We start from the raw sequence: 22,400 nt of genomic DNA on the forward strand, positions 1-22,400 counted from the left end.
CCATCAGATCCTCCTCTCCACCCTCTCCGAGTTGGGCATCTCCGGCGCGGCCCACGCTGGATTGCGTCCTACCTGACAGGTCGCTCCTACCAGGTGGCGTGGCGAGAATCCGTCTCCTCACCACGTGCTCTCACCACTGGTGTCCCCCAGGGCTCTGTTCTAGGCCCTCTCCTATTCTCGCTATACACCAAGTCACTTGGCTCTGTCATAACCTCACATGGTCTCTCCTATCATTGCTATGCAGACGACACACAATTAATCTTCTCCTTTCCCCTTCTGATGACCAGGTGGCGACCGCATCTCTGCATGTCTGGCAGACATATCAGTGTGGATGACGGATCACCACCTCAAGCTGAACCTCGGCAAGACGGAGCTGCTCTTCCTCCCGGGGAAGGACTGCCCGTTCCATGATCTCGCCATCACGGTTGACAACTCCACTGTGTCCTCCTCCCAGAGCGCTAAGAACCTTGGCGTGATCCTGGACAACACCCTGTCGTTCTCAACTAACATCAAGGCGGTGGCCCGTTCCTGTAGGTTCATGCTCTACAACATCCGCAGAGTACGACCCTGCCTCACACAGGAAGCGGCGCAGGTCCTAATCCAGGCACTTGTCATCTCCCGTCTGGATTACTGCAACTCGCTGTTGGCTGGGCTCCCTGCCTGTCCCATTAAACCCCTACAACTCATCCAGAACGCCGCAGCCCGTCTGGTGTTCAACCTTCCCAAGTTCTCTCACGTCACCCCGCTCCTCCGCTCTCTCCACTGGCTTCCAGTTGAAGCTCGCATCCGCTACAAGACCATGGTGCTTGCCTACGGAGCTGTGAGGGGAACGGCACCTCAGTACCTCCAGGCTCTGATCAGGCCCTACACCCAAACAAGGGCACTGCGTTCATCCACCTCTGGCCTGCTCGCCTCCCTACCACTGAGGAAGTACAGTTCCCGCTCAGCCCAGTCAAAACTGTTCGCTGCTCTGGCCCCCAAAGGTGGAACAAACTCCCCTCACGACGCCAGGACAGCGGAGTCAATCACCACCTTCCGGAGACACCTGAAACCCCACCTCTTTAAGGAATACCTAGGATAGGATAAAGTAATCCTTCTCACCCCCTTAAAAGATTTAGATGCACTATTGTAAAGTGGCTGCTCCACTGGATGTCATAAGGTGAATGCACCAATTTGTAAGTCGCTCTGGATAAGAGCGTCTGCTAAATGACTTAAATGTAAATGTAAATGTAATGTAAATGATCATAGCAACAAAAAATAAATACTTCTACATTTCCCGCTGTGTAAAACACATTACAAATAGAGTCACGATACCTCCTGATAAAGTTGGTTAGCTGGTATTCAGAGCTTAAATAGACAAAATGATTAGTCACGGGAATCAGGACTGATAAAGTCAATACAACGGCCTGTTTTACAAATACGAGGCCCACCACGTAGACAGGCATTCATACAATGAAAAGTTAGGCAACACTGTAGGCTACACCTCATTAAGCACGGACCGACGCCTACGCCTTTTGGACGTCTATTTTTGGTCTGGTCCGAACCACCCTTGATTTCCACGTCCACGGACATTGATTTTTGGTCTCGTCCGAACATGTTTTAGAGCCTGACATGACATACTTTACTGTATATTATGTATGTTTACTACATTACACACTGTAGTGTAAACCACATGTTTTAGAGCCTGACTCTACATACTGTAGTGTAAACCACATGTTTTAGAGCCTGACTCTACATACTGTAGTGTAAACCACATGTTTTAGAGCCTGACTCTACATACTGTAGTGTAAACCACATGTTTTAGAGCCTGACTCTACATACTGTAGTGTAAACCACATGTTTTAGAGCCTGACTCTACATACTGTAGTGTAAACCACATGTTTTAGAGCCTGACATTACATACTGTAGTGTAAACCACATGTTTTAGAGCCTGACTACATACTGTAGTGGAAACCACATGTTTTAGAGCCTGACTACATACTGTAGTGGAAACCACATGTTTTAGAGCCTGACTACATACTGTAGTGGAAACCACATGTTTTAGAGCCTGACATTACATACTGTAGTGGAAACCACATGTTTTAGAGCCTGACTCTACATACTGTAGTGTAAACCACATGTTTTAGAGCCTGACTCTACATACTGTAGTGTAAACCACATGTTTTAGTGCCTGAATCTACATATTGTAGTGTAAACCACATGTCTTAGAGCCTGACATTACATACTGTAGTGTAAACCACATGTCTTAGAGCCTGACATTACATACTGTAGTGGAAACCACATGTTTTAGAGCCTGACTCTACATATTATTATATGCCAAGTAAGAGTGTTTATGTATAAACGAGAACAGAAAGGACTGTTTGTTTGGCTCACCACATTAAATGGTTGAATTTTTCCCCAGCATTAACATTGCCCTGGTCAGCAAAGTGATTATATGAGGTCTTAATCTGACAATTAATCTTGATGGTTGTACAGTCGTCTCAAATAAAACTGTGAAGGACCTCGGCATTACTCTGGACCCTGATCTCTCTTTTGACGAACATATCAAGACTGTTTCAAGGACAGCTTTTTTCCATCTACGTAACATTGCAAAAATCAGAAACTTTCTGTCCAAAAATGATGCAGAAAAATGTATCCATGCTTTTGTCACTTCTAGGTTAGACTACTGCAATGCTCTACTTTCCGGCTACCCGGATAAAGCACTAAATAAACTTCAGTTAGTGCTAAATACGGCTGCTAGAATCCTGACGAGAACCCCCAAAATCTGATCATATTACTCCAGTGCTAGCCTCCCTACACTGGCTTCCTGTTAATGCAAGGGCTGATTTCAAGGTTTTACTGCTAACCTACAAAGCATTACATGGGCTTGCTCCTACCTATCTCTCTGATTTGGTCCTGCCGTACATACCTACACGTACGCTACGGTCACAAGACGCAGGCCTCCTAATTGTACCTAGAATTTCTAAGCAAACAGTTGGAGGCAGGGCTTTCTCCTATAGAGCTCCATTTTTATGGAATGTTCTGCCTACCCATGTGAGAGACGCAGACTCGGTCTCAACCTTTAAGTATTTACTGAAGACTCATCTCTTCAGTGGGTCATATGATTGAGTGTAGTCTGGCCCAGGAGTGTGAAGGTGAACGGAAAGGCTCTGAAGCAACGAACCAACCTTGCTGTCTCTGCCTGGCCGGTTCCCCTCCCTACACTGGGATTCTCTGCCTCTAACCCTATTACAGGGGCTGAGTCACTGGCTTATTGGTGCACTTTCATGCCGCCCCTAGGAGGGGTGCGTCACTTGAGTGGGTTGAGTCACTGACGTGATCTTCCTGTCTGGGTTGGCGCCCCCCCCTTGGGTTGTGCCGTGGCGGAGATCTTTGTGGGCTATACTCGGCCTTGTCTCAGGATGGTAAGTTGGTGGTTGAAGATATCCCTCTAGTGTTGTGGGGGCTGTGCTTTGGCAAAGTGGGTGGGGTTATATCCTTCCTGTTTGGCCCTGTCCAGGGGTATCATCGGATGGGGCCATAGTGTCTCCTGACCCCTCCTGTCTCAGCCTCCAGTATTTATGCTGCAGTAGTTTGTGTCAGGGGGCTAGGGTCAGTTTGTTATATCTGGAGTACTTCTCCTGTCTTATCCGGTGTCCTGTGTGAATTTAAGTATGCTCTCTCTAATTCTCACTTTCTCTCTTTCTTTCTCTCTCTCGGAGGACTTGAGCCCTAGGACCATGCCTCAGGACTACCTGGCATGATGACTCCTTGCTGTCCCCAGTCCACCTGGCCGTGCTGCTGCTCCAGTTTCAACTGTTCTGCCTGCGGCTATGGAATCCTGACCTGTTCACCGGACGTGCTACCTGTCCCAGGCCTGCTGTTTTCAACTCTCTAGACACAGCAGGAGTGGTAGAGATACTCTTAATGAACGGCTATGAAAAGCCAACTGACATTTACTCCTGAGGTGCTGACTTGCTGCACCCTCGACAACTACTGTGATTATTATTATTCGACCATGCTGGTCATTTATGAACATTTGAACGTCTTGGCCATGTTCTGTTATAATCTCCACCCGGCACAGCCAGAAGAGGACTGGCCACCCCTCATAGCCTGGTTCCTCTCTAGGTTTCTTCCTAGGTTTTGGCTTTTCTAGGGAGTTTTATTTTTTAGGTTTTAGGTTTTAGGCTGGGTTTCTGTACAGCACTTTGAGATATCAGCTGATGTACGAAGGGCTATATAAATTGATTTGAATTGACATGCTATCCTTTCATAAGGTCTATCTTACTACCAAGCTACAAGAGAGAGAATCCCTCTATTGTTCTCAGACCATCAACAAGACACTGTATTTTCAGAATGACTCCCAAATTAACATGATGCTTAGATTCAACATGGACCATTAAAACTATATACAGTAAGATGAACAGAACAATAAAAACATGATATCGGTACAGCGAGTCAGAGTTACTTCACATTACATTCCAGTTAAGATTCAGCCATGTAAAGTCAGCTAATAGGCCTGAGATCAGCTGTATGGTTGCTTCCCAAGTGGCACCCTTTTACCTAGGTCTTATACGGTGCACTAATTTTGACCAAAGCCCCTAAGCCCTATTGGCCCTGGTCAAAATAAGTGTACTAAATAGGGAATAGGGTGCCATTAGAGGACGCAATCAATAAGTTCATAAAGGAGAGGATGGCTAGAGTAGTGACATGGGAGGATGGAGGGTGTCCTGGAGATAGATCAATATTCTACCACGAAACATAAGCAGTAATGATGTCTGCTCTTGTTCACAGACACACGGACACACAGAGAGACACAAAACCGACCAGGCGTAGTTACACAACACAGCAGGGTCACGTTTATCAGCTTTTATACAAGCATCAGGAAAGCTTTAAGAAGACCATACATAGCTTATCTAAAAAAAAAAAACTTCTGGCTTTTTCTCTCTGATTTCAAAGCATCACTTTATATTCCTTAAAAGGCCGTTTCTGTAAATTCCAGAGGAGGCATAAAATATGTCTCTAAAAGCCACTGGCTTGCCACGCCTCTGATTTCAAAACATCTGTATACTGTATATCGCTTAAAGGCTGTTTACTGTATTGTAAATTCCAGAAATATATTTGAGTGAAAGAATAGTCAACAAGCATAGCACTTATAAAAATGACTGATGATTGGCTGAGGAGAAATCGATGATCAAATGACTGCGGGGGATGTCTTGTTAGACTTCAGTGCAGCTTTTGACATTATCGATCATAGTCTGTTTCTGGAAAAACATACGCGTTATGGCTTTACACCCCCTGCTATAATGTGGATAAAGAGTTACTTGTCTAACAGAACACAGAGGGTGTTCTTTAATGGAAGCCTATCAAATATAATCCAGTTAGAATCAGGAATTCCCCAGGGCAGCTGTTTAGGCCCCTGGCTTTTTTCAACTTTTACTAACGACATGCCACTGATTTTGAGTAAAGCCTGAGTGTCTATGTATGCGGATGACTCAACACTATTACACATCAGCTACTACAGCGACTGAAATGACTGCAACACTCAACAAAGAGCTGCAGTTAGTGTCAGAGTTGGTGGCAAGGAATAAGTTAGCCCTACATATTTCTAAAACTAAAAGTATTGTATATGGAACAAAACATTCACTAAACCCTAAACCTCAACTAAATTATGTGGAAATTGAGCAAGTTGAGATGACTAAACAGCTTGGAGTAACACTAGATTGTAAACTGTCATGGTCAAAACATATTGATGCAGTAGTAGCTAAGATGGGGAGAAGTCTGTCTATAATAAAGCGCTGCTCTGCCTTCTTAACAACACTATCAACAAGGCAGCTCCTACAGGCCCTAGTTTTGTCGCACCTTGACTACTGTCCAGTCGTGTGGTCAGGTGCCACAAAAAAGGACTTCGAAAAATTGCAATTGGCTCAGAACAGGGCAGCACGGCTGGCCCTTGGATGTACACAGAGAGCTAAAATTAATAATATGCATGTCAACCTCTCCTGGCTGAAAGTGGAGGAGAGATTGACTTCATCACTTCATCACTACTTTTATTTATGAGAGGTATTGACAAGTTGAATGCACTGAGCTGTCTGTTTGAACTACTGGCACACAGCTCAGACACCCATGCATACCCCACAAGACATGCCACAAGAGGTCTCTTCACAGGCCCCAAGTCCAGAACAGACTATGGGAGGCACACAGTACTACATAGAGCCGTGACAACATGGAACTCTATTCCACAGTACTACATAGAGCCATGACAACATGGAACTCTATTCCACAGTACTACATAGAGCCATGACAACATGGAACTCTATTCCACAGTACTACATAGAGCCATGACAACATGGAACTCTATTCCACAGTACTACATAGAGCCATGACAACATGGAACTCTATTCCACAGTACTACATAGAGCCATGACTACATGGAACTCTATTCCACAGTACTACATAGAGCCATGACTACATGGAACTCTATTCCACAGTACTACATAGAGCCATGACAACATGGAACTCTATTCCACAGTACTACATAGAGCCATGACAACATGGAACTCTATTCCAAAGTACTACATAGAGCCATGACAACATGGAACTCTATTCCACAGTACTACATAGAGCCATGACTACATGGAACTCTATTCCACAGTTCCACATAGAGCCATGACAACATGGAACTCTATTCCACAGTACTACATAGAGCCATGACAACATGGAACTCTATTCCACAGTACTACATAGAGCCATGACAACATGGAACTCTATTCCACATCAAGTAACTGATGCAGCAGTAAAAATTTGATTTAAAAAACAGATTAAAAAACACCTTATGGAACAGCGGGGACTGTGAAGCAACACAAACATTGGCAAAGACACACACACACACACACACACACACACACACACACACACACACACACACACACACACACACACATACGATAGCATACGCACTATACATACACATGGATTTAGTACTGTAGATATGTGGCAGTGGTGAAGTAGGTGCCCGAGGGCACACAGTGTGTTGTAGAACCTGTGAATGTATTGTAATGTTTTAAAATGGTATAAAATTCATTAATTTTGCTGGACCTCATGAAGAGTAGCTGCTGCTTTGGCAACAGCTAATGGGGATCCATAATAAATACAAATATATGTAGTTTTACACATTCCTTCAGAGAAATAGTTCTACATTGCTGTACTCTGTACTGAATGCCAATAACACAGTCAGTGCATAATGTTGCTGCTCTTAGCTCTCCAGCCTAGCTAGCTAGCAGATGTCCTTAATGTACTGTAGCTCTTAGCTCTCCAGCCTAGCTAGCTAGCAGATGTCCTTAATGTACTGTAGCTCTTAGCTCTCCAGCCTAGCTAGCTAGCAGATGTCCTTAATGTACTGTAGCTCTTAGCTCTCCAGCCTAGCTAGCTAGCAGATGTCCTTAATGTACTGTAGCTCTTAGCTCTCCAGCCTAGCTAGCTAGCAGATGTCCTTAATGTACTGTAGCTCTTAGCTCTTGGATGAGATTGACTGACCAACACTTCCTGCTAACAACAGACAGGAAGACACTGCCTGCTAATAACAGACAGGCAGACACTTCCTGCTAACAACAGACAGGCAGACACTTCCTGCTAACAAAAGACAGGCAGACACTTCCTGCTAATAACAGACAGGCAGACAGTCCCTGCTAACAGACAGGCAGACACTTCCTGCTAACAACAGACAGGCAGACACTGCCTGCTAACAACAGACAGGCAGACACTTCCTGCTAACAGTCAGGCAGACACTTCCTGCTAACAACAGTTAGGCAGACACTTCCTGCTAACAACAGACAGGCAGACAGTTCCTGCTAACAGTCAGGTAGACACTTCCTGCTAACAACAGACAGGCAGACACTTCCTGCTAACAGACAGGCAGACACTTCCTGCTAACAACAGACAGGCAGGCACTTCCTGCTAACAAAAGACAGGCAGACACTTCCTGCTAACAACAGACAGGCAGACACTTCCTGCTAACAAAATACAGGCAGACACTTCCTGCTAACAAAAGACAGGCAGACACTTCCTGCTAACAACAGACAGGCAGACACTTCCTGCTAACAACAGACAGGCAGACACTTCCTGCTAACAGACAGGCAGACACTTCCTGCTAACAACAGACAGGCAGACAGTTCCTGCAAAAAGACAGGCAGACACTTCCTGCTAACAGACAGGCAGACACTTCCTGCTAACAACAGACAGGCAGACACTTCCTGCTAACAACAGACAGGCAGACACTTCCTGCTAACAAAAGACAGGCAGACACTTCCTGCTAACAACAGACAGGCAGACAGTCCCTGCTAACAGACAGGCAGACACTTCCTGCTAACAATAGACAGGCAGACACTGCCTGCTAACAACAGACAGGCAGACACTTCCTGCTAACAGTCAGGCAGACACTTCCTGCTAACAACAGTTAGGCAGACACTTCCTGCTAACAACAGACAGGCAGACACTTCCTGCTAACAAAAGACAGGCAGACACTTCCTGCTAACAACAGACAGGCAGACACTTCCTGCTAACAACAGACAGGCAGACAGTTCCTGCAAAAAGACAGGCAGACACTTCCTGCTAACAGACAGGCAGACACTTCCTGCTAACAACAGACAGGCAGACACTTCCTGCTAACAGACAGGCAGACACTTCCTGCTAACAGACAGGCAGACACTTCCTGCTAACAACAGTTAGGCAGACACTTCCTGCTAACAACAGACAGGCAGACAGTTCCTGCTAACAACAGACAGGCAGACACTGCCTGCTAACAACAGACAGGCAGACACTTCCTGCAAACAGACAGGCAGACACTTCCTGCTAACAACAGACAGGCAGACACTTCCTGCTAACAACAGACAGGCAGACACTTCCTGCTAACAACAGACAGGCAGACACTTCCTGCTAACAGTCAGGCAGACACTTCCTGCTAACAACAGACAGGCAGACACTTCCTGCTAACAACAGACAGGCAGACACTTCCTGCTAACAGTCAGGCAGACACTTCCTGCTAACAACAGACAGGCAGACACTTCCTGCTAACAACAGACAGGCAGACACTTCCTGCTAACAACAGTCAGGCAGACACTTCCTGCTAACAGTCAGGCAGACACTTCCTGCTAACAACAGACAGGCAGACACTTCCTGCTAACAGTCAGGCAGACACTTCCTGCTAACAACAGACAGGCAGACACTTCCTGCTAACAACAGTCAGGCAGACACTTCCTGCTAACAGTCAGGCAGACACTTCCTGCTAACAACAGACAGGTAGACCCTTCCTGCTAACAGACAGGCAGACACTTCCTGCTAACAACAGACAGACAGACACTTCCTGCTAACAACAGACAGGCAGACACTTCCTGCTAACAACAGACAGGCAGACAGTTCCTACTCAGTTTTTACATTTGCATTGAGAGTCTAACTGACATCATTTCACTGCATTCAACCATATCAAAGACTGAGGATGGATAGTGAGGTTGTTTACCTCACACGCAAGCACGCAGGCACACACACACACACACACACACACACACACACACACACACACACACACACACACAAATACACACACAGTGTCTCCCTCTTTCTCTAATCAACAGGATGATGGTTGGAGCCCGGCAGCCTATCAAGGAATCACAGTGTCCACACAGCCAACAGTCCAAAGGTTCGTAACCAGACTTATTTATTAGCTCTGTGAAACAACCAATCACAGCTCCCTCTCATTGACTTTTAGTGATGTCACTGTACTGATAAGGAAATAGTCTCAGAGGGATTTGGGGGAATAAAATCCTGTTCCATTTATCTACCGTCAGGGTTTTTGCACACGCGCACACACACACACGTACGCAAGCACGCACACACATCACATACACACACACACACACCAAACACGCACACACGCACGCACGCACACACATCACATACACACACACACACACACCAAACACGCACACACGCACGCACACACACACACACCAAACACGCACGCACACACATCACATACACACCAAACACGCACACACGCACGCACACACCTCACATACACACACACACACACACCAAACACGCACGCACACACATCACATACACACACACACACACACACACCACACACACACACACACACACATCAGGATAAACTCAGTTTGCAGTGTTTTGTGCTTTTCTATGACAAATACTCCTCATAATACTAATTATAACACTCCTCATAATACTAATTATAACACTCCTTATAACACTCCTCATAATACTAATTATAACACTCCTTATAACACTCCTCATAATACTAATTATAACACTCCTTATAACACTCCTCATAATACTAATTACAACACTCCTCATAATACTAATTATAACACTCCTCATAATACTAATTATAACACCCCTTATAACACTCCTTATAACACCCCTTATAACACTCCTCATAATACTAATTATAACACTCCTCATAATACTAATTATAACACTCCTTATAACACTCCTCATAATACTAATTATAACACTCCTTATAACACTCCTTATAACACTCCTCATAATACTAATTATAACACTCCTTATAACACTCCTCATAATACTAATTATAACACTCATTATAACACTCCTTATAACACTCCTCATAATACTAATTATAACACTCCTCATAATACTAATTATAACACTCCTTATAACACTCCTCATAATACTAATTACAACACTCCTCATAATACTAATTATAACACTCCTCATAATACTAATTATAACACTCCTTATAACACTCCTCATAATACTAATTATAACACTCCTTATAACACTCCTTATAACACTCCTCATAATACTAATTATAACACTCATTATAACACTCCTTATAACACTCCTCATAATACTAATTATAACACTCATTATAACACTCCTTATAACACTCCTTATAACACCCCTCATAATACTAATTATAATACTCCTCATAATACTAATTATAACACTCCTTATAACACTCCTCATAATACTAATTATAACACTCCTCATAATACTAATTATAACACTCCTCATAATACTAATTATAACACTCCTTATAACACTCCTCATAATACTAATTATAACACTCCTTATAACACTCCTCATAATACTAATTACAACACTCCTCATAATACTAATTATAACACTCCTCATAATACTAATTATAACACTCCTCATAATACTAATTATAACACTCCTCATAATACTAATTATAACACTCCTTATAACACTCCTCATAATACTAATTATAACACTCCTCATAATACTAATTATAACACTCCTCATAATACTAATTATAACACCCCTTATAACACTCCTCATAATACTAATTATAACACTCCTCATAATACTAATTATAACACCCCTTATAACACTCCTCATAATACTAATTATAACACCCCTTATAACACTCCTCATAATACTAATTATAACACTCCTCATAATACTAATTATAACACTCCTTATAACACTCCTCATAATACTAATTATAACACTCCTTATAATACTAATTATAACACTCCTTATAATACTAATTATAACACCCCTTATAACACTCCTCATAATACTAATTATAACACTCCTTATAACACTCCTCATAATACTAATTATAACACTCCTCATAATACTAATTATAACACTCCTTATAATACTAATTATAACACTCCTTATAATACTAATTATAACACCCCTTATAACACTCCTCATAATACTAATTATAACACTCCTTATAATACTAATTATAACACTCCTTATAACACTCCTCATAATACTAATTATAACACTCCTTATAACACTCCTTATAACACTCCTCATAATACTAATTATAACACCCCTTATAACACTCCTTATAACACTCCTTATAACACTCCTTATAACACTCCTTATAACACTCCTCATAATACTAATTACAACACTCCTCATAATACTAATTACAACACTCCTCATAATACTAATTATAACACCCCTTATAACACTCCTCATAATACTAATTATAACACCCCTTATAACACTCCTTATAATACTAATTATAACACCCCTTATAACACTCCTTATAACACTCCTTATAACACTCCTTATAACACTCCTCATAATACTAATTATAACACCCCTTATAACACTCCTTATAACACTCCTTATAACACTCCTCATAATACTAATTATAACACCCCTTATAACACTCCTCATAATACTAATTATAACACTCCTCATAATACTAATTATAACACTCCTCATAATACTAATTATAACACCCCTTATAACACTCCTTATAACACTCCTTATAACACCCCTCATAATACTAATTATAACACTCCTTATAACACTACTTATAACACTCCTTATAACACTCCTTATAACACTCCTCATAATACTAATTATAACACTCCTTATAACACTCCTTATAACACTCCTCATAATACTAATTATAACACTCCTTATAACACTCCTTATAACACTCCTCATAATACTAATTATAACACTCCTCATAATACTAATTATAACACCCCTTATAATACTAATTATAACACCCCTTATAACACTCCTTATAACACTCCTTATAACACCCCTTATAACACTCCTCATAATACTAATTATAACACTCCTTATAACACTCCTTATAACACTCCTCATAATACTAATTATAACACTCCTTATAACACTCCTTATAACACTCCTCATAATACTAATTATAACACCCCTTATAATACTAATTATAACACCCCTTATAACACTCCTTATAACACTCCTTATAACACTCCTTATAACACCCCTTATAACACTCCTCATAATACTAATTATAACACTCCTCATAATACTAATTATAACACCCCTTATAATACTAATTATAACACCCCTTATAACACTCCTTATAACACCCCTTATAACACTCCTCATAATACTAATTATAACACTCCTTATAACACTCCTTATAACACTCCTCATAATACTAATTATAACACCCCTTATAATACTAATTATAACACCCCTTATAATACTAATTATAACACCCCTTATAACACTCCTCATAATACTAATTATAACACTCCTCATAATACTAATTATAACACCCCTTATAATACTAATTATAACACCCCTTATAACACCCCTTATAACACTCCTCATAATACTAATTATAACACCCCTCATAATACTAATTATAACACCCCTTATAACACTCCTTATAACACCCCTTATAACACTCCTCATAATACTAATTATAACACTCCTTATAATACTCCTTATAACACTCCTTATAACACTCCTCATAATACTAATTATAACACTCCTTATAACACTCCTCATAATACTAATTATAACACCCCTTATAACACTCCTTATAACACTCCTTATAATACTAATTATAACACCCCTTATAACACTCCTTATAATACTAATTATAACACCCCTTATAACACTCCTCATAATATTACTTATTATAATACTTAAAATAATGCTCCTAATACTCCTCATAATACTCTGTATAATACTCATTATATTACTACTTATAATGCTAATTATAGTACTCCATGTAATACCAATTATAATACTCCTTATAATACTGCCTAAAATACTATGTATATTACTCCTTATAATACAGAAATAACTGATACTTCTGACACATTAAAGACCTGCATCGACCACATATAAGTGTCCAGCATTTCGGTTGCTTCAAAGTCGAATATGACCGACAAATATATCCTAATATTTTAAAAAAATCACAAAGCCAAGTAAGATTCTGAAAAGCATCATTTGTTTGATGACTACATAATTCACATATCCAAGCATGGTTTTGGTTCAGTGGTTTTGTCTATAGACAGACAAGGGTTGCATGTGACCAAGAGTGAGTGAGTCAGTGTACTTTTGGTTTTAGAAGAGAGCAGGGGTGGGGTGGGGGGGATCAACTTTGCCCTTTTTACACAAGCTGTGTGTTGACAGCAGGAAGATGACAAGGCGGTACAGAGGGTCACTGTTGGACTGTGTGGCCAGTCAGACCAGGCTAGCAGATTATCTAATAACTACTGCTTTAACTGGAGAGGAGAAATACTGCTACTCAGCCTTCTGTTATCTTAGACTGGGGTTGGAAAACACACTGTGATAGAGAGAACACATGTTGCTCAGTAAAAACTAATCTTTATATTGTAGTTTATCAAATTGGCTAATGTCAAAAGCAATGTGAACTCATCAACTCATTGGATAATTTAGCACTGTCAAAGAACCCATGCACACGTTACCTACTGACAAAAATATATATATATAAAAATAAATCTTTACTTTTTCTAAACAACCCTCTCATCATTTTTAATCTGATAAATGTCTGGGTTAATAATGGTTGTGTTTTCATCATAAGTAGGTCTAGTTTACCTTAAAATGGCCTTAAACCACAGATTAAAGATTATTATCCACAATTGGATTTTTCCAATACAACATAACATTTATTTAAATACCGGATATATTCTTTATGAAATGAATCCAATAATCCTAGTCAATCAATTCAAGTGGGATTTCATACTAAACACACATCTACTAACTACACATAATACTAGGTATATAACACTAGGTATATAATACTAGGTACATAATACTAGGTATATAACATTAGGTATATAATACTAGGTATATAATACTAGGTATATAATACTAGGTATATAACACTAGGTATATAATACTAGGTATATAATACTAGGTATATAATACTAGGTATATAACATTAGGTATATAATACTAGGTATATAATACTAGGTATATAATACTAGGTATATAATAGTAGGTATATAATAGTAGGTATATAATAGTAGGTATATAATACTACGTATATAATACTAGGTATATAATACTAGGTATATAATACTAGGTATATAATAATACTAGGTATATAATACTAGGTATATAATAATACTAGGTATATAATACTAGGTATATAATACTAGGTATATAATAATACTAGGTATATAATACTAGGTATATAATACTAGGTATATAATACTAGGTATATAATAATACTAGGTATATAATACTAGGTATATAATACTATAATACTAGGTATATGTGTATCTGTTGAGCATTACTACATATTTACTTTATTGTTTTTTTGACATACCATAGTTTTGAGTCCCTGTGCACAATGTTGTCAGTGTCTGACAATGCATCCCATTTGACCCAATCATGGCGTGCTCTCTACTGGTACCTGTAAGGGACACAGGGAAAAGGCTTGGTGTGGTGATCTGTTCTCTGGCCGCTGTTTGTTTAGCCGACTACAACATTAGGAATAAATACACACTAATTTATTATTACTCTGCATTTGTAATGTCATTATTAAGGACTTCCCGCTTCAGTGTACATGAGATAGAAACGACACACACACACATATATATATATCTATATATATATAGTGTACTTCACTCTTCAATGTAGATTTTAAAATATCAAAAATCAATAAAACAGGAGAACATGTTGAATATTAATTGATTAATAATGTCCCCATTTCTGGATGAGAGCACTTTATACGAATATATGCCAACATCGAGCCTAACTAACAGGCCCGAGTTGGAACCCCCCACACACACTGTCATCACAATTCACATTTAAAACATGTTATTTTAGGCTGCAATAATACTCTTTACACACACGATTAAATTCAGTCTTTCTCAAAGTGCACTGTCAATCCAACAAGACATTCTTCGGTCTGAGGATAGGTTGATGTGGGTGTTAGGAGAGGAGACGCTGCAGAGATCGCCCCAGTGATGGGAAGAGGGTATCACTCCGCCTGATTCGTCAGCATTACTGGAACGGCTTCGGATCAGGTTCTGTAGATCAATGCGATCTGGGTCTACACGTTTATGTTATTGTTGTCAGCATTAATGCCCTTTTAATCTTGTGGGGATTATCGCCATTGATCCACTGCCTAACAGATTTGTTTGAAAAAGTGACATAACCGCATGTCTTAACTGAAAGACAGGAGTGACAGTAAACAAGAATGTGTGTTGTCTTAATTCTGAGCTTGGTCTTGTGTTTCTGTTCGTTAATCATGTTTCCATTTGTTTTTCTGTGTCCATATATATATATATATATATAACATTAACATAGTTACATCTTTACTGAATTAAAATTATGTAATTTAATGTTACATGTGATTTTGAATAACTATTTTTAGTTTGTGTCTAATTTCACAATGATGCCAGAGGAATATTGTGAAACATTATGAAACGTGGTCTACTGGCGCTTTTGATGTTTTCACGACATTTGGTAAGATATTAACCTACTGACCATGTTTCTATTGTAAGAATTGTTCTAGGCTTATGACATAGCTAATGTTCACTAAATCTCAATAAATCTGACATTTTATTTAAACACCTAAATAAAAGCCTTATAGCCTAGAGTATACATAAATATAAACAAGGAAATGTTCGATAGTCTAGTGGTGCATTATTATAAAACGTTGGTTTTCTTATGTCTCTATAGGCCTATTCATTTGTTTATTGTGCCTATATATATCCACTCGTTCCTTCATTCTTAAGGAGGCTATAAGGTCCACATGGTCGATCTCAACCGTCCATAATTCAATCATGACGACTATCCCGTGTGATTATTTATTTGGTCAAGTTAGTTCAGCTGGACTTGTGAGTTGCATGTCAATGATGTAGGCTAGGCTAACTGTAACAGGGAATGTTGTCGGGTCCGTGGCAGGCACCTCAAGGTGTCAGGCAGGACCAGGACAGCCTGATTGCATGCGGCAATGTGAGTGCGCGCGGAATAAGCTTGAGTCAAGTGTCACGTTTGATTTGACCAGACTAATAAATTGGCGAAGGGTCCATTTTCCCTGTGCTGAGACCCGGCAGTGAAAAGGACACCTGGAGATGTTCTATTTCCTCCAGTAGAAACTGTTGTATCAAATAATTAGTATACGACCAACAGCTACTGTAATGGTTGTTAATGGTTACATCCCTATTAATACGCCTGTAAGCATACTATATACATGTATTTTATATAAGGTGATTCATTGGACAGTAAAAACATGCCGCATTTCCAATTGTATTTACAACCACATCTTTCACATAATTCTATGCTTCAGCATTTTCAATCAGTGATATTTATTTACGTCATTACACCTGCAGCACAACGAACAACGAACAAAAGCCTGGGCGCCCTGTCTCCACATTTCGCCTGGCTGGTTAACCCCGCGACAAGCTGACGTTTTTTGTGCTCAAGCTGTTGGTCACGCAGAGATTTCTATCAATAATTCATTGAGCCCCGTGCGCTGCAGCTTCTGTTCTTCTATTCAATTCCCTGGCTGCTGCCTCGCGAGCCGATCACATAATACCTTCCCCCAAAGCCCCGAGCTGCATGGCCGCAGAGTTACGGCCATCTGTAAACTATAGTATTCTGCTGCGGGGAAGAAGGGAAGGCATTTCCTCTGTCAAATAGGCTACCAAGTGATAGGCTATATTTGGTGATAATTTAATGGTGCCAATTATTTTACAATCGTTCCATAACTAATATGAATATATATATTTGTTTTAAAACGGCCTGATTCAATATTCACCGGATTCCGGTCCAGGCAATTTACTGATCATAGAAGGGACACACACACACATATATATATATATATGAGAGCATGTGGAGCAACCTAATATCTTTCCATTTACACAGTATGTTTTCCCGTGTGGCTCAGTTGGTAGAGCATGGCTTTTAGGACGCCAGGCTTTTGGGTTCGATTCCCATCGGGGACAAGCACGAATGAAAATAAATATACTCAGGAGTGTAATTCGCTCTGGATAAGAGCATCTGTTAAATTACTCAAATGTGCTCAGTTACTGCATTATAGCCTCGTCAAATGTCATTATCGCCAATACATTAACCATTTATATATAAATGAAATCTAATGTTGTAGTTGTTTGGGACTTACAGTATAGCAGGCTGGATTTTTTTTGATAATGCCTTGTTAGAAAATGCGCACAATTTTGAAATATTGATCCACTATTCGCCGCTGGTCTACCTTCCTCTCTAAATCTCATCTCAATTAGGCAGTATCCCCTTCGGTTTTAGTCAAAACAGTCAACTTTCCACACTATACTTGTAAACATCAATATACCGCCTATACGCCTGTAATAGTTTACATTTAGGATTACGTAGCTATATCAAGTTATTAATCAGTGAAGAATAAATAAATAGCATTTACTGAAATAATAGCAAATGTTCGTTTGCGTCAATATAGTCTACTACATATTTAAACAATATTTTTTTGAGGATGGTGAGAATAGTGAACTAAAATAAAACGAGAAACCTTAGTAAAAACAATCCACAATCATTTCTGAAAGGAAACCAACGGTTCATTTTTTCGCATTGCCCGAACAAAAGAAAGCCGGTCTAGTCGTTCTACGCGTTCTCGCTAGAGGGGGCACCAGCCTTACTATAGACCAGCCTTAGATATATTTGGCCTGTTTTCAACGCATTCTCTGGCTTTGATTGGAAAAAAGCTCCTCACACTCAACAGCCTTTTGGCATTCTCTGTCTGAAACGGTCCCCTGTCTCGTTTTTCTCTCTCTTTCTCTCCCTCTCCTTGACCGAACACCCACAGAAAAAGTCCAAGCAATACATTTACACAATATTCCTTAAACTGCTTACTCCAGGTGTAAATATGTCTATTCAATAAATAAACAAATACAATACAATTTAAAATAAATGAATTAATATGCCTCCCCCATAAAATCAAACATGAAAATACAATTTTGAGGGGTATTTCAAATTAAGGGACTGGTGCTGTTTTCAGCGTTGCACATGTTGAAAAGCGGTGGTATCTATCTATGCTTATAATAATATCAAATAAAAATGAAAATATTACCACAAGTACTATTTCATCAGAAGAACTTGCTCGTCACTAAAAGAGAATTCCCCCCAAAAGGTTTAGGCTACAATAAACACAGAATATTACATAAATAGCTCATTATTAAATAGAGAAATAATTTTAGACAGAGAAATGTACCTTGTCATTGATATCGATTGTTATTATGAATCAATGATAACAATACTACTACTGTAATTTGGACGAAATTCATTAATCTAGGCTTGTCAGCAGTGAGATAGATAGATAGATAGATAGATAGATAGATAGATAGATAGATAGATAGATAGATAGATAGATAGATAGATAGATAGATAGATAGATAGATAGATAGATAGATACTGAACTGTATTTTAGTGCAGGGCTATAGCCTGACTACTAGCAGAGAGGCAGACAGACAGACAGACAGACAGACAGCAGCAGAGACGGTTGTGTTTTATTGAGGATACCTTGTCTTACCTGCAAGCCGTAGGGCTGACATCCTCTGAAACTCGGGTTCCTGCAGCCACTTCCACATCCTTCGAAAGGTCTCCCTTCCAGATTTAAGTTTACTCCAAGGTTTGGGGTTCCTTAAGAGGTCTGAAAGGGTGCCTTGCGAGCGACACAGCACCCTCTGAGCGAATATAGCCTGGGGGATGCTATACCGCTTCAGTTCAGCTGTGATCCGTTGTGCCACTTCTTTGGTGTTGATCTCTTCAAGCTGCCCAGAGTTGTTACCTTGTTGTCCCGAGGAGGAGGGCGGTCTGTCCCGGTTGGAAGCCAACACAGGCCCGTGGGATTGAGGGTGGCCCGGGTGCCCACTGTGGTGCATCCCGTTCAAATGCGGCATCATACCTGCCGTGGGGCCACCGAGGCCTCGTGAGAGGTGTTGATCACCCCTGGACAGCATGGCAGTGTGGGCATCGAAGTTGGAGCTTAGCATCTTGTCGTGCCCATGAGTGCCATAGTTATGGAGGTTTTGCTGTGTATTATGAAGAGAACCCAAGCCATTGCCAAGAGGGCTGCTGGCCAGGGGGGATAAACTCTGACCCATCCCGGTCATGTCCTTATGATAGGGACTGTAGAGGTTGTTCATTGCTGGTAAACACCTCTCATCCCGCATCAGCGTGAAACTCCCGCTTACGTTCCCAGAGAGACGCTGGTGGTGATGGTGATGGTGATGCGGATGGTGGAATTTGTCCGAAACGGTTGAAATTGGGGGTAAAGGTTGAAGTGGAGTCAACGTGGTGTATGTGCCGTTCATACCCATCCCCGGTGGGGATGTATCACACGGCATGCTCATAGCGTGATGGAGCGGGAGAGACAATTCTGGTCGGTACTCTCCGGCTCCGTCCAGAATCGTTGCCATGCTGGACACCATGGCGGACCGCGACGATGCAGCAGCCAGATCCTGATGTAACCGTAAAGAAGCCCCCGTGTTCCGGTTGTGATGGGGGCTGTGGCTGTTCATCAAGTCCTGGTCATGGCTCAGTCCGCCATGCAGATTGCCAATGCTGTCCATTGTCATCTCTGGGTTCATGGCGTAGGCATCCAGATCCTTGGACAGGCATCGATAGGCGTTATAGGCAGTCTTCATTCAGCCCTCATTCAGTCCATTGATCTATTTAATATTTTGTGCCGGGATGGGTTTTGCTAATTCCTTCGGTTTCTTTTCTCCAAGGCCTCTCGGTTTTTATTTTATTTTAAATATAAATCTTTTTTTTTTTTACCGATCTCTATCAGACGGGCCAGTGCTGAGTCTTCCTAGATCCATGTCCGAGCCCTCTCCTCCTCCTACGTATTCTGTTTAGGACACTGGAGCTGTCCAGGATGGGTTTGCTGAACGGACAGCCTAACACGCTGGCAGGGGAGGGCTCTTTGTTAAGGACGGCTGATCTGACCACCCACAGTCGCTCTTTGGTTTAAACAAAGGCATTTCATTGGCTGCCTCTCCCATATCCATGTTTACTGGGTAGAGTGCCAGTCAGATATAAGGGTTGGTAGAGATTTAGACGCATCTCTTGCATTTGGAGTGTAATGTCAGAATGTCTAAATGTCTTATCAACTCCTCTCTGTATCTCCTCTCTGTGACCACTTCCTCTCTGTATCTCCTCTCTGTATCTCCTCTCTGTGACCACTTCCTCTCTGTATCTCCTCTCTGTGACCCCTTCCTCTCTGTATCTCCTCTCTGTATCTCCTCTCTGTATCTCCTCTCGGTATCTCCTCTCTGTATCTCCTCTCTGTGACCACTTCCTCTCTGTATCTCCTCTCTGTATCTCCTCTCTGTATCTCCTCTCTGTGACCACTTCCTCTCTGTATCTCCTCTCTGTATCTCCTCTCTGTATCTCCTCTCTGTGACCACTTCCTCTCTGTAACTCCTCTCTGTATCTCCTCTCTGTAACTCCTCTCTGTATCTCCTCTCTGTATCTCCTCTCTGTATCTCCTCTCTGTAACTGGGGCGGCAGGTAGCCTATTGGTTAGAGCATTGGACTAGTAACCGAAAGGTTGCAAAATCGAATCCCCGAGCTGACAAGGTACAAATCTGTCCTTCTGCCCCTGAACAGGCAGTTAACCCACTGTTCCTAGACCAGTCAACCCTCTGTTCCTAGACCAGTTAACCCACTGTTCCTAGACCAGTTAACCCACTGTTCCTAGGCCAGTTAACCCACTGTTCCTAGACCAGTTAACCCACTGGTCCTAGACCAGTTAACCCACTGTTCCTAGGCCAGTTAACCCACTGTTCCTAGACCAGTTAACCCACTGGTCCTAGACCAGTTAACCCACTGTTCCTAGACCAGTTAACCCACTGTTCCTAGACCAGTTAACCCACTGTTCCTAGGCCAGTTAACCCACTGTTCCTAGACCAGTTAACCCACTGTTCCTAGGCCGTCATTGAAAAAAAAAAATTTGTTCTTAGCTGACTTGCCTAGTAAAATAAAGGTAAAATAAACTAAATTACTACTAAATTGTCATACTTGAGTAAAAGTGAAGATACCTTATTCACAGAAAATGACTCGAGTAAAAGTGGAAGATAACCAGTAAAATACTACTTGAGTAAAAGTGGAAGATAACCAGTAAAATACTACTTGAGTAAAAGTCTAAAAGTATCTGGTTTTAGATGTACTTAAGTACAGTGGTAGAAAAAGTACTAAATAGTTGATGCAAAGTAAAAGTACAAAGTAAAAGTACAAAGTAAAAGTACAAAGTAAAAGCAAATGCCACACATCAAATTCCTGATATTAAGCGAACGAGAAGGCACTATTTTCATATATTAATTTTAATTACAGACAGACAGGGGCCACACTCCAACACTTAGACATAATTTACAGACACAGTATTTGTGTTTAGTGAGTCTGCCAGATCAGACACAGTATTTGTGTTTAGTGAGTCTGCCAGATCAGACACAGTATTTGTGTTTAGTGAGTCTGCCAGATCAGAGGCAGTAGTTGTGTTTAGTGAGTCTGCCAGATCAGAGACAGTAGTTGTGTTTAGTGAGTCTGCCAGATCAGACACAGTATTTCTGTTTAGTGAGTCTGCCAGATCAGAGGCAGTATTTGTGTTTAGTGAGTCTGCCAGATCAGAG

At 40.9% G+C, this 22,400-nt stretch overlaps 1 protein-coding gene across 1 annotated transcript in view; it reads right to left on the reverse strand.

The window, feature by feature from the left end:
* Window positions 1–20,605, reverse strand: part of LOC115128835 (one cut domain family member 2) — a 40,364-nt gene extending 19,759 nt beyond the window's left edge. The window contains exons 1-2 of the mRNA XM_029658959.2: window positions 19,298–20,605; window positions 15,098–15,184 (exon numbers count right to left, since the gene is read on the reverse strand). Coding sequence (XP_029514819.1) covers window positions 15,098–15,184; window positions 19,298–20,414 — 1,204 coding nt within the window. The 5' untranslated portion in view covers window positions 20,415–20,605. The remainder of the gene's footprint in view (window positions 1–15,097; window positions 15,185–19,297) is intronic.
* Between the last annotated feature and the right edge of the window lie 1,795 nt (window positions 20,606–22,400).

Source organism: Oncorhynchus nerka, linkage group LG4, assembly GCF_034236695.1.
Source record: "Oncorhynchus nerka isolate Pitt River linkage group LG4, Oner_Uvic_2.0, whole genome shotgun sequence".
Taxonomy (NCBI): Eukaryota; Metazoa; Chordata; class Actinopteri; order Salmoniformes; family Salmonidae; genus Oncorhynchus; species Oncorhynchus nerka.